Source organism: Phyllobates terribilis, unplaced genomic scaffold (assembly GCF_046119375.1).
Source record: "Phyllobates terribilis strain yellow unplaced genomic scaffold, ASM4611937v1 Scaffold_4__5_contigs__length_816908805, whole genome shotgun sequence".
NCBI classification, from domain to species: domain Eukaryota; kingdom Metazoa; phylum Chordata; class Amphibia; order Anura; family Dendrobatidae; genus Phyllobates; species Phyllobates terribilis.
This window is the reverse complement of record NW_027362764.1, coordinates 625,746,177-625,760,906: the sequence shown is the minus strand read 5'-3', so window position 1 is coordinate 625,760,906 and position 14,730 is coordinate 625,746,177. Positions and strand designations below refer to the sequence as shown.

The window sequence follows — 14,730 nt, the reverse complement described above, 5'->3', positions numbered from 1 at the left end:
CTCATCTATATAGCACAATTACTTACTCAGCACTTTACAGACATCATCATCATTTTCCCTATTGGGGCTCACAATCTAATTTCCTATCAGTATGTCTTTGGAGTTTGGGAGGAAACCAGAGTTCCTAGAGGAAACTCACACAAACATGGGGAGAACATATAAACTCCTTGAAGATGTTGTCCTTGGTGGATTCAGCCCAGGATTCCAGTGCTACAATGTTAGCCACTGAGCCACCCCATGTGCATGTTACCTAACCATTGCCATGTAATATAAGCCATCCGATTTCAGGTCATATTCTAAGACTTTCCCATCGGTCCTCATTGGCCAATGTTTGAGCGAGGAAGAATAGAGGATGTTGGATTCCCATGCTTATAAATGAGTTGGGTGGAAAAAGTTGTTAGCTGATGATGGTATATAAGATCAGCATAACTCCATAATTTTTATTTTCGCAAAATTATATGTCATTAGGATTGTTGTGGCTTTCAATTAATATCAGTATACTAATTTATAGTTGGGCACAAAATGCTTTCAATGGGCCAGTAAAAATAAAAAGTTTGCTTTCAGAATAATTATCATATCTGCCTAAATTTTCTTTTTATTTGCTATCAGTACAGACCCAATTGGACAAAAAAATGTAATTGCAAATGTTAAATCCGAAATAAATTTATGCCTCCTTTGGAAAGTCATTTAGATATTACCAAATTCTTTACATGCTAATGCAATATACATATTCTACCCAGTAAAGGGTCAAATTGGTTTCTAATATGAATATTAAAACATTAAATGTTTTGATGAACACTTCAAAAAGTTCTACATCTTCACCACTTCTGCATTGGCTACAAGAGAGAACTTATGTATTTACAGTACAGACCAAAAGTTTGGACACACCTTCTCATTTAAAGATTTTTCGGTATTTTCATGACTATGAAAATTGTAAATTAACACATGTGGAATTATATACTTAACAAAAAAGTGTGAAACAATTGAAAATTTGTCTTATATTCTAGGTTCTTCAAAGTAGCCACCTTTTGCTTTGATGACTGCTTTGCACACTCTTGGCATTCTCTTGATGAGCTTCAAGAGGTAGTCACCGGAAATGGTTTTCACTTCCCAGGTGTGCCCTGTCAGGTTTAATAAGTGGGATTTCTTGCCTTATAAATGGGGTTGGGACCATCAGTTGTGTTGTGCAGAAGTCTGGTGGATACACAGCTGATAGTCCTTCTGAATAGACTGTTAGAATTTGTATTATGGCAAGAAAAAAGCAGCTAAGTAAAGAAAAACGAGTGGCCATCATTACTTTAAGAAATGAAGGTCAGTCAGTGTGAAAAATTGGGCAAACTTTGAAAATGTCCCCAAGTGCAGTTGCAAAAACCATCAAGTGCTACAAAGAAACTGGCTCACATGAGGACCGCCCCAGGAAAGGAAGACCAAGAGTCACCTCTGCTTCTGAGGATATGTTTTTCCGAGTCACCAGCCTCAGAAATCGCAGGTTAACAGCAGCTCAGATTAGAGACCAGGTCAATGCCACACAGAGTTCTAGCAGCAGACACATCTCTTCAACAACTGTTAAGAGGAGACTTTGTGCAGCAGGCCTTCATGGTACAATAGCTGCTAGGAAACCAAAGCTAAGGACAGGCAACAAGCAGAAGAGACTTGTTTGGGCTAAAGAACACAAGGAATGGACATTAGACCAATGGAAATCTGTGCTTTGGTCTGATGAGTCCAAATTTGAGATCTTTGGTTCCAACCACCGTGTCTTTGTGCGACGCAGAAAAGGTGAATGGATGGACTCTACATGCCTGGTTCCCACCGTGAAGCATGGAGGAGGAGGTGTGATGGTGTGGGGGTGCTTTACTGGTGACACTGTTGGGGATTTATTCAAAATTGAAGGCATACTGAACCAGCATGGCTACCACAGCATCTTGCAGCGGCATGCTATTCCATCCGGTTTGCATCTAGTTGGACCATCATTTATTTTTCAACAGGACAATGACCCCAAACACACCTCCAGGCTATGTAAGGGCTATTTGACCAAGAACCCAATCGAAATGGTTTGAGGTGAGCTGGACCGCAGAGTGAAGGCAAAAGGGCCAACAAGTGCTAAGCATCTCTGGGATCTCCTTCAAGATTGTTGAAAGACCATTTCCGGTGACTACCTCTTGAAGAGAATGCCAAGAGTGTGCAAAGCAGTCATCAAAGCAAAAGGTGGCTACTTTGAAGAACCTAGAATATAAGACATATTTTCAGTTGTTTCACACTTTTTTGTTAAGTATATAATTCCACATGTGTTAATTCATAGTTTTGATGCCTTCAGTGTGAATGTACAATTTTCATAGTCATGAAAATACCGAAAAATCTTTAAATGAGAAGGTGTGTCCAAACTTTTGGTCTGTACCGTATATATACATGTATATGTATATGTATATATATATATATATATATATATATACATATATATAATTTTTGTTTATTTTTTTCCATTCTGAAAAAAATCACAAAGGAACCACTTACTTGAATACATAATGAGATCTAAAAAATAATGCTGAAGTTTTGGTGCAATTGCAAAAAAATTCCAACAATATTCTATATGCAGCAAAGTATAGCATTCAGAACCTGGAGCACTCAACAATGTTGGTTGGGGTCGAGAACCGGAGTAAAAAATTATTTCCCAAAACAATCATCTTAAAAATATAAAATACAAATTACCACTCTACATTGTCGCGTAAAAACCCTCCTGAAGCGTCCCTATACAATCAAGAATTTTTTTATGTTCACCGCATTTACTCCAAATGTAGAAAATATATGTGGCATTGTAGAGCAGTGAGGTGTGTTATTTTTTAGAATTAAAAAATGCGTCAAAACCTGATATGAAACTGATTCGTAAATATCCCTATAAAACATATAGTAAAAAAACCTGCAAAGTGTGAACAGGCCATTACTTTGGAAATGCTGACATAAATCCCAGGGCCTTACCCTGAAAACTCTTCATTCTATTTTGTTCTTATTAAGCCGAGACGTGTTTCATGGATGAATGGAGTGGCGCTCTAAATAAATGTTCTCTCCCCTCACTGTAATGTTGCATGACACTCCTATTTATTTGATTTACAAATCAGTATTAAGAAATACATTGTTTTAATAAGATAAGACAGAGGAATACATCATTATGCATTTTGTAACTAATCTACTATTTGCCTTCTCCCATGAGAAACTATGCAATTTATTTAGCAGTTCATTAGGCCCAGCAGCAATATCTATACATGGTAGACACACACTGATCCATTTTGTTTGGTAACAGATTGCGGATGAAAGGAAACCATTCATTTATTACTTGCTTGCTATAATTACTACGGCACTAATTACGGCAAATCACTGACATGCCAGTTGAATGAGTGTCACAGCGTTGTACAACAATGCAACCTGAAAAATTACTTTTTTATGCAAAATCGTCAACTCTTATATAGGGAGATTTTTTTGTTTTTTTTGTTAGCTTATTAGGTGTTGAAACTGTTTATCATTGCTAAATATTTACTGTTATTTTATATTGCAGTTTGACGGTGATAACATGTACATGAGTATGTCAGAGCCAAACCAGGACTACGTGCCAGCAAGCCAGGTGGGTTAATTAATCTTCTATGCCTTGTTTCAAATTGTAATTAAACAAATTCAAAGAGCTGCATTGCAAATGAGTGGCACTATCCATAACTGCCGCAATCAAGAATTATCATAATTTATCAACAAAGCATTTAAGCCTTTTTTGCCACTTAATGAGATGGGGTTGATAAAAAAAAAATGAAAAACAAAAAACAAAAACACACACATCACGATGCTAGCGTTTGCTGAGAAATATTACCTTGTTCGCTCTCCAGCGTGTAAGCAGCTGTTTTACCAGCATGATCCTTCTTAAACAGTTGTTTTTACCTTTAGGAATAAACTCTTTACAGGTGCCGCTTATTTGGATTTGTAACTGCAGACGAGTTAATCATTTTAAGCTGCTCATGTCACTGAATGTTTTAATTAGAAATGAGGAACAAGCTGAGATCCAGCATATATTTCATGGGTAAAGTTTTTATCTGGAATTTACTGACATGAAAACATAACAGCGGGATGCAAGACTCAACATAACACGTTACAAAAAAATGATAAATGTTTTAGGGAGAAATGAGCTAATACATGAGAAGAGGAATTTTGAAGGAAGCAGGAGTTTGTCAGCGTTTTAAGACTTGATGATACCTTGGGGTAGTGGCTTCTCCGAGAGAAAAATTGATGTCACAAAAAAGAGGTTGGAAAAAAATGTTACAAGGGTAGACCACTTTTAGAAAATCTTCGTCACCGGCCGCATTTTAAAATAAAAAGCAAAAATGCGCTTTACTCACCTCCCCCGGGTCCAGCGTTGAGTCTCTACCACTGCTCCCAGTATCTGGTATTGGCCGCGGGGCTGACGTCACGTCAACAGCGCAACAACTAACTAGTGAGGTAGACAGAACATCCCACCCAAAGCCACTGAGCTCACTGCTGCCGAGCTGTTGATTGAACAGAGCTGCACTGCTCCATTGGATGTGTAGTTGCCACTGTTGGGTACTGCAGATCATCTCCTATTCTCTCGTACAGGAATCCAATCTGTAGTACTTGGCAGTAGTACTTGGCAGAAATGTACAATAGTTGGAAACTGGAGGACACGTCTTTCATTATTTACCCCAGTTTTTTATGTAAATTATGATGCATTTGTCATCCATATTCGGCTATATACTTTTGCAGTCAAGCTCCACCTGCTTTTCAAAAAGAGCTGGCTAGGACTGGTGAAAAAAAAAACGCAAAAAGTCTCAATATTTTTGGAACAATTCAATTACTTTTACACCAGAAAACTGGCAAACACTGCTGGATGAATTACATCCTCAATGTGCTGTAAGTCAACCAGATTGCAGATATAATTTCACCTTATATCTATTTGAATGAGGAATATTCACTTCCAAATCTGCAGTACAATGAGATTTAGGACTCATTCAGACATCTGATTTTCACATACTTGTACCTGTGATAGTCTGTAGGGCCATTCGAAAACTGTGAGGTCCACGGAAAATCGTAGAGACATGTCAGATTTTGAACCAAGGGTCGAATCTAATTAGGCAATGCAAGTCAATGGGTCAGTGAAAAATCGTACCGCACTTGGATACATCGTACTCGGACTATCAGAAAGGAAAAGGTGCAGAAACTTTTATTTTTAATTTCTCCATGTACGAGAATAACAGATAATACTCGGACTACACTCTGATCAGAGTCGAATCAAAATAATCTTTCAGTTTTTATCATACTTGAGACATAGGAATGAGCCCTTATACAAGGTCATACTGTCTGGTAATGTAGAATTGCTTTGAAACTAATAGGGAATAAACTTTTTGAAATTGAAAGTAAAGCAATGTGCGGCGTTAACCTGATTTCATAAATGGAATATCCATTAGTAATTTTTAGATCTTTAGCTTTTGGTACAAAATACTTTATTTTTATTTTGTAATTCAAATTTGTCGTTAGGGTAATAAACTTGGCTGTATACTATCAAGCCTCAATCAGATGTCCGAAATTTTTCTCATACATAAAACATGCACCATAAATCAACAGTGTTTTGGATCCAATTTTTATCAGTGTTTGGTCAGCTTGTAAGTTTTTTGACATCAGTAATTAATCAGTCATTTTCACTGATAAAAATAAATAATGACAGACAGCACAGGGATAGAACACTGATGCCATCCATGTGCTAGCCATGATTTTATGGATCCATATGCTTGTATGGGTAATTTTAATCTGTAACTTGGATTAAAAATGGTCATGTATCTGTGATATTTTGTAGACCATTTGGTCCACAAGAAAATACGAACTTGTGAACCGTCCCATAGACTATAATGGGTACATCCTTGAAAAATATGGATAGAACCTATACGTGACTCACAGACGTCTGATTGAAGCTTCCACAGAAGATGTGACTTACTAGCATTCAACATAATTTTGTTTTGATTGATTCATCAGTCACCAGAGTTAAGCTGGGGACTCAAATTGCCCTTAAAGGGGTGTTCTCAAGTTTGAACATTTTCTCCTATCGGAAAGATAGGAGACAACTTTCTGATCGTTGGGGATCCAGTCGCCGTTTTACCCACTGATCCCAAGAACCAGAGCTTTCAATAGCCCCCGATGAATGGAGTGGAGTTTGCTAACAATCATTGGCCAGCCCAGTTAAGTTTAATTATTCATTAAACAAGTGTCCAGCAGACAGTTGACTATAATAGGGCTAACAAACTAAGAAAGCCCCCTTCGCATTTCACGCTGCCCCCTTCGCATTTCACGCTGTCAGGATGGCACCACATGAAAGAGAAATGTCACAGGACCTAAGAAAAAAAAACAAATTATTTACACAAATAAAGTGTAGGCTACAAGACAAAAAGCAGAGCTTTACTTATCAGAATACTTTAGCAAAATTGATACAAAAATTTAAAGGGGTTGTCCAGTACTTTAGATTACTCCCCCCAATGTATCCCCCTGGGGCCCCTAAGGATTTTTGTTATTAGCTTACGTTGCAGATACTGCCTGTGAGTGGTGCTATCACTGGCCGCTCACAGGCATCACGTGACCCCCAGCTGCAGCCGGATCTGACATCCGCTGACGTCACGACATGTGCTGGCAGCAGCCGGGGGTCTCTGTATTCCATGTTCCACAATGGATGACAGGCTGTGGGCGGGGTTACCCCGCCTCGTCACACCCGGTGGATGTTGGGTGTGACGCGGGGTGTAACCCCGCCCACAACCTAGCAGCCACCGGGGGACCCCAATGCTGAGTCACGCCTCACTTGTCGTGATGTCAGCGCAGGGTGAGGTGATGCTTGTGAGCGGCCAAGGATAGCGCCGCTCACAGGCAGTATCTGCAACTTAAGCTAGTTACAAAAATCCTTAGGGGCCCCGGTGGGATACATTGCGGCGGTAATCTAAAGTACTGGACAACTTCTTTGACAAGATGTAACTGCCACAATCACACAAAGGCGTCTGGGCCTACCACGGATGTTGACACCTAAACAGGAGCATCTTCTGATGAGAAGGATTGAAGAAAATTAACATGCAAGTTCACTGCAGTTAGTCAAAGAAGTGGAAAGCCAAACCTGGGTGATCATTTCCAATGACACAGTCTGGCGTACACTGCAGAAGAAAGGCATGCATAGATGTCGTCCATGAAAGTAGCCTCTCCTAAAGCCCATGCACAATAAAACCTGCCTGCAATTTGCCAGGGCCCATGCTGAAAAATATGAAAACTACTGGGAGTCTATGCTTTGGATTGATGAGACCAAGAAAAATGTTTTTGGAACTAAAGGCTTGAAAACTGTATGTCATCGCAAAGGTGAGGAATACAAAGAAAAATGCATTGTGCCTTCAGTGAAACCTGGCGGTGGCAGTGTCCTTATGTAGGGCTGCATGAGTGAAACTGATGTACTGCTCATTGTTGAAAGAGAAGATGCTACCATCACTCCGTGCCCTTGGTAGACGTGCACTTTTCCATGACAATGGTCCAAAACACACATCTAAGACCACTGCTGCATTTCTGAAGAAAGTACAGGGTGAAAGTGATTCAATGGCCAAGTATGTCTCCTGATCTGAACCCAGTCGTACACCTATGGGGAATTCTGAAGAGACAAGTTGAGCATCACTCTCCATCCATCATCCAGGCTCTAAAAGAGGTTGTTCTTGAAGAATGGAAAAGCATAGTTGTTGCAATATGTCACCAACTTGTTCATTCCATGCCTAGAAGACTTATTACTGTCCTTAAAAATCATGGAGGTCATTCAAAATAATCGATGTAGTATTTTTTGATCTGGGGTGTATTCACTTTGGATCAACTAATTTGAGTGCAACTGAAGATTTTGTAATGAAAGTTATATTAACCATACTTTCATATTATGAGTTAAAAAATGTTCTATGAAGGACTTATCAAAATTTTGGAAATTGCTCTTGTGTTCAGTGAGATTGATAAAAATGTTACTTTTTAAAGAGGGTGTACTTATTTATGCTGAGTATTGTGTGCGTATATGTATGTGTGTATACTTATAATATATATGTAAATGGTTAAGTATATAATTTCAGAAAGCAGATCTTTACAAGGCCTGAAACTTTTTGAAGGATAGACTGCCTTACACTCAAAATGTTTTTTTTTTATTAAATATGAATGTTTAATGGACAACAAAAAGTAGTCATTGCCGAAATGAGATATATTCACAGTTAAAGTGAAAGACAACAAATTAAGATTCTACCAATTATTATGCCATTCAACAGAATTCATAATTTACTACAGCAAGACATAGGCCCATTAGTAGGGGGAAATTTATTAGAAACATTTACTGCTTTCTTGTGTATCGGCCGTCCATTCCTACCTGTGTCTTCATTGTGCTGACCTGTTCACATTTGCAGATTGGCAAATAAAAATATCCATGGTATTATAGTATACACAGTTGTAAATGAAGCCTTTGTCAGCAGTTCATCCACATAATATATTTATTACTATGATAATCCATATTTATTCCTATAACCACTGAAGAATATGTAACATCTTATAATCTGACTCTATTGATCACTGCTTGTGAAAGGTCTTGGTAGGATTGCTCATAGCATCACATTATCCAGTGAATTGATTTCGTCTTCATTTTCTCATTATTTTTACTGACATGAAATGTATATCTAACATTATTTTTTAATCAAACTTTTAATCTATGCTAATATTTCACTGTGAATTTTAAGGTGTTTATACACATTAAACTGGTGTAGATTGATGGTTTACATACATACATAACATACAGATGTTAGCCTATATTGGCTTTCACAGTGGTTTTGATTGGTCATACATTTTCAGGAAAAGTTCCTTTAAAGCCGTTCTGTCATCATTCATCACGATACAACGTTTTACAATATTAAATACATGTATGGCTTTACATTCTACAAATTAAAAATCAAAAAGCGTAAAACCTATACAATTTGGGTCAATGTAACAATGTAACAAATAGAAATAGAAATGGTAGTTATAAACTGAATGCAAATACTAAACCTTTAAGCTAACAATTAATAAATAAATGCCAACAATCTATATAACTCAAATAAATATGTGATGTTAGAAAAATTGTCTGCAAAAAATAATGGGGACAATGTAGTGGATTTCAAGTATGTGATATAATATCCACAATACAGAGATAAATGTAAGTAAGTTTGACACCAAAGTAAGTAAAGTGAACATAGTGCACATATATATATATATATATATATATATATATATATATATATATATATATATATATACAGTGGGGAAAAAAAAGTATTTAGTCAGCCACCAATTGTGCAAGTTCTCCCACTTAAAAAGATGAGAGAGGCCTCTAATTGACACCAAGCTGCTTGCCTATTGCAGATTCGGTCTTCCCAGCCTGGTGCAGGGCTACAATTTTGTTTCTGGTGTCCTTCGACAGCTCTTTGGTCTTCACCATAGTGGAGTTTGGAGTGTGACTGTGTGAGGTTGCGGACAGGTGTCTTTTATACTGATAACAAGTTCAAACAGGTGCCAGTACTACAGGTAATGAGTGGAGGACAGAGGAGCCTCTTAAAGAAGAAGTTACAGGTCTGTGAGACAGAAATCTTACTTGTTACTCATTTGTAATTGACCAAATACTTCTTTTCCCCAAAATTTGAAAAAAAATTCTTTCCAAATCAGACAATGTGATTTTCAGGATTTGTTTTCTTATTTTGTATCTCATGGTTGAGGTCTACCTATGATGTCAATTACAGGCCTCTCTCATCTTTTTAAGTGGGAGAACTTGTACAATTGGTGGCTGACTAGATACTTTTTTTCCCCATTGTATCTTATAGAAAAAGTCGCACACCATATGTCATAGTAGTGTGTCATTCCTAACAATACATAGTATATACCATACAGAGGTCAGAGTAAGTTAAGCCAAGGTAAGTAAAGTGAGCATAGTGTCTATGGTAATCACTGTATGAATTACACATCATATATTAAAGCAGTGTCATACTTGCCAAAAGTAACACAATTAACCTGTGTATAAGATGCGCATGATGTATTTTAACTTTTTTGATGCCCGATGCGCGTTTAGCCTTGACTTCTTCCATTGGTGATCGTTCACTTTACTTACTTTAGTTGGTATAAAACTCACTTACTTTTATCTCAGTATGGTAGATATTATTTAATTTATTTGAAATTGCCACTACATTGTCCCTGTGTATAGAGTGTGCCAGCTGTAACCCCCGGCACGGACTGACAGCAACTCAGCATTAGAACCTGCTGTCAGTCAGTGCTATGGGCATAGTTACAGCCGCCACTCTCTATACACAGATAATCGACTGAACCCGCGCCTGCGCTACCCCTGCAATTGAAACCAGAACACAATTGGGAGGATTAAAGTTAATTTCCTACTGGCAGCGGGGCTCTCACTGTGGGCGTTGGACAGGTTCAGAATGCTATTAACCTGCAGATTAACCAAATATCTGCAGGTTAATAGCATTTTTTAATGTGACAGATTACCTTTAAATAGACCCTGTCATCAGAATTTTACTAAGTAAAGTACAGACATGGCCATATTGGCACTGTTATACTGATCAAAACGATACATATGATGAAGAAATCCATTTTGTGTTTTTTACGTAATCAATGTTGTAGTTTTCCTGTACTCATATCTTCATGCATCGGTTCAGGCCTATGGGGTGGGACTGTGGGTAGGGTCATTGGCTCTGCCCCTCCGCTGCCTCTGGTGTCTTTATCATCTTCCTATTTTAAATTTTGCCCTGTGAAGTCTTAGCCACGGGCGATGCTTGCACAGATTAATCTCCTGGCATCCTTCTGTAAAATGGCACTGGTGGCAGCGCATGCGCAGATTGATCTCCCATGGGTCTTCAGTAAAATGGCGCCAGTGGAAACGCATACGCACATTGAGATTTTAGCACATCATTGAGCCGAGATCTAAATCTGCGCATGCGCCGCTAGCAGCACCATATTCCTGAAGACCGCCATGAGATCAATCTGCGCAAGCAACAACCGCGTCTAGGACTGCGCTGGCGCGAAATTTAAAATAAGAGGAGCATAAAGACACCAGGGGCAGCGGAGGGGCTATTGCAGAGCCCAAGACCCTACCCACAGGCCCTTCCAGATACACGAAGATATAATTACAGGAAAACTTCAAACACTGATTACACAATAACACCAAAATGGATTTCTTTTCAGCAGGTATCATTTTAATCATCAGATCAGTATAACAGCACCAATATGGCCATGTCTGTACATTTCTTATCCAAATCCTGCTCACAGGTTCTCTTTAAGTAGATGGCCCATAGTATATAATGTATCTTAACAACTGTCACAGAAATTTACGTCTAGATGAAGAAGTGGTCTTTTGAAAGAGGTGGTCTTTTAGAGAAGCTTCACTGTACAGTGTAAGGTATCAAACATTTAAGTAAGTGTCTAGATACATGCTGGAAATATTCAGCTAAGTACAAATTACATTTTCTTCTTCCAAAATGTCATAAAGTGGAATGAAGAAAAAAAATCTGGATAGTTAAATTTTTTTATGCAACTGGCTGCCTATCCTTTGGAATATTTATTGCCACTTGTATATGCATAGTGGAAATCTTGTTCCACATTGCCCATGACTATTTTAGAATTTCCAGTTTATTTGCAACATATGTGTGTATTACATTTGCATACAATTATGCAGTTTGAGTAATAATAGAATATATTTGCATACATATGGCTTTTCTGAAAACCTGGCTCACACACAGCAAACTTAAAATTGTGGCCACTGGATTTCCATTTGTATAGTTAACACTTGTAAATGAAGTAAGATTTTGCTATTTATTGTAGGAAATTTGTATTAGAACTATTTTAGAATTACTGTAAAACATTGCACTTAATTTAATGAAGAAGGTAAGTGAATGTTTTATATATGAATGGTGGGAATAAGTTGTTTCAGTTTAATATTCACATGCTGCTGTACATAAAACTGTGCACAAACAGCAAATTATTGCCCATAACGCAGGACTGTAATTATGGATTGTTTTTTCATAGTCTATCTAAAATAAAAGCTTTGATTACCCCTGCACTAGGTCATTCCATAAGGGAGTCTGTCGAGGTTTTGATCACTTATGACTGCAAAACTAATGCAGCAGGCAACTTTATTTTATGACCCTAATATAAATTAATAGTTGTATGTGTGGAGGAACACTGTTACATACTTTTTCGGCCTCTATGTCTGGAGGCGGAAAAGGCATACGATTGGGGTTCTGTGTTGTCCAGGGCTTAGCAATTGATGACCTGTTAGGTCATCATTGTGAGATCGATGGAAGCCCAACACCCGGCACCCCCAACAATCAGCTGAAAACGTATCCGCCGTAACTAAATGATGTACGGGGAAACACACAGCCGCCCTATGCATTGCTTAGGAGCCACGGATGAGTACTGCAGTTTATCTATCATTCAAGCGATTGAGAGATTAACATAAAAAATCCTGCACGTTATCTAGAAGAGATCTTTTTCAAGTATCTAGAATTAACACATTTCCTCAGTAATGGAAACTATTCTTACAGTACTTTTCCCTCACAATTTCTCTGATATCAATCATAAAGGGGCTAGATTACTTTATTTTCTCTTAGTAATGACCTTTTATTGAGTAAAACAAATTCACTATTACACTGTGAACAAGACCGTAACAAAACCTTTCCTACAGATTTATGGCACTCTTCTCTATCATGATCTCTTTAAGCCACTTCCTGTGTGTGACATCTGTGTCGGTGCCTGCCCTTCCTGTCTCTGATTCTGTCGCCAAGCGTTGCCGCGCTCTTGTTGGGCATGACGCAAGTTCCATGTTCTCGGCTACTTGTACTTCTGTCCATACCAGAAGATCAGGACTTAAGTTATCTTCATTTGTTTCCTTCTGTGTGGCCTCGGCCGGGCTTCAAAATACAATATTTAAGCTCTTGAAAGTCTTCAGTCCATTGTTAGTTATAATTTGATTTGCTCCTAGAGAATTTCTCAGCATCCTTCATTCCCTGTAGACATTCCTGATTTTTGACCGCTGCTCATTTTTTGACTACTCTCCTGTCTTGTGATTTTGTCCCTGTACTGACCTTCCGGTTCTAACTCAGCTACTGGACTATTCTACTTGCCAACATGCACCACCCAATGGCAGCCAACTCCGTGGCCCCAGCCTAGGGGACCTTGTGAAGCCCAGATACTTGTATAGGTGTTAAAGGGTGAAAGACAGAGCAACTCCTGTAATTTGAAAAACAAAGTAGCTAGCACCAAGCCTGTTCATGGTAACCCTCTATAGAGCTGCCAAGTGACCACGCATAGTACTCCCGTTACTCATTTTTAACATTTTCAGAAAATATCATTATATCCCATTAACGTTATTTCAAATATAAATAAATATAAATTCAGGATGCTCTGCTATGTGCCAGAGATCGGAGGTGGGATCTGATGTCGGTTCCCTTGTCAACATTTTTTTGCCTGTGGCCTCCCTCTCCTTATTTTGAGTTACACACAACATTGAATATAATAGCACAAGTTATTAGCCATGTTCAGACCCACAGATCCATAGGCCTACCAAACATTGTGTGCTTATTATATGGACCAATAGAGAATGGCAGACCATTCGGTAAGACACATAAAACAAGGAGAACCACCGAATGATAGGTCCAATCAAGTAGAAGGATTCAATTAAAAAAACTTTATTAATACTATGGTTTAAGTGGCACTACATGCACATGGAAAGCCGCACTGTAGTAACCAAACAGAGTTTGTTACAAAATCATTACAAGACAAATGTATACTAGATTCAACATATATTATTATATCACAGAGGCTGGTATATATGGAACTGGTAATCAGCTAGTTCTCAGAACATCCATCCTGCCACTTAGTATCCTCCAATCTCCAATTGATTTAATGAGAAAACTTTAAAGGGGTTGTTTGGTCTTAAATTACAAATCTGCAGTCACTTTATATGACTGCAGACTTGTGAATCCTCACATCGAGTGCACTGTACGCTGTGAGTATTCTCCGGTTCTGGCGCTGGAAACAACGAGCATTTGAAGTATGCGATATGTATACCCCCGGTCACATTCCGTCTACACTGTTTGCGGTCTCGCTCAGTACACTTGCATTGAGCGCGCTGGAAATAGTCTAGTTGGAATGTGGCTGGGAGTATGCATATTGCACACTTGTGATCACATGACTGCAGCTCCCAGCATCGACATCGGAGAGTCCTAACAACGCGCGGTGCTCATGATTTGAGAATTCACAAGTCTGCAGTCATATAGACTGCAGGCTTGAAGTTTAGGACGGAAAAACCCCTTTAAAATGATGGGTTGATGCTTATCAACTAGTTCTTCATTCAAACTCCCCCTCACTGTGGTCATGCCAATGACGATATCCATATGTGCGAAGGTATGCAAGGACACAGTCACTCTCACTTGCACCCTCCATTATTCAGTGATCAGATTTTACATAAGAAAATTGCATGTTCTAGATTAGTTTACTTTCGCTAAAGAAATCTATAAAAGAAGGTGCACAGTCTAATAACACTGATTTCATGACTCGTATGCTCAATACCTTGACTAAATGAGATGAAAAAAACAAAAGGCAAGGGAAAAGAACATTAATAACATGAAGAGCGACGTATCAGCTGCTCTCTTCTATGGAACATTGTCT

General features: G+C 38.5%; 1 protein-coding gene across 2 annotated transcripts in view; it reads left to right on the top strand.

Annotated features, from left to right (window-relative positions):
* TOX (thymocyte selection associated high mobility group box) overlaps positions 1-14,730 on the top strand; it is a 336,399-nt gene that overhangs the window by 149,257 nt on the left and 172,412 nt on the right. For both annotated transcript variants that reach the window (XM_073679334.1, XM_073679335.1), the window contains one exon: positions 3,548-3,613. In XM_073679334.1, coding sequence (XP_073535435.1) covers positions 3,548-3,613 — 66 coding nt within the window. The remainder of the gene's footprint in view (positions 1-3,547; positions 3,614-14,730) is intronic.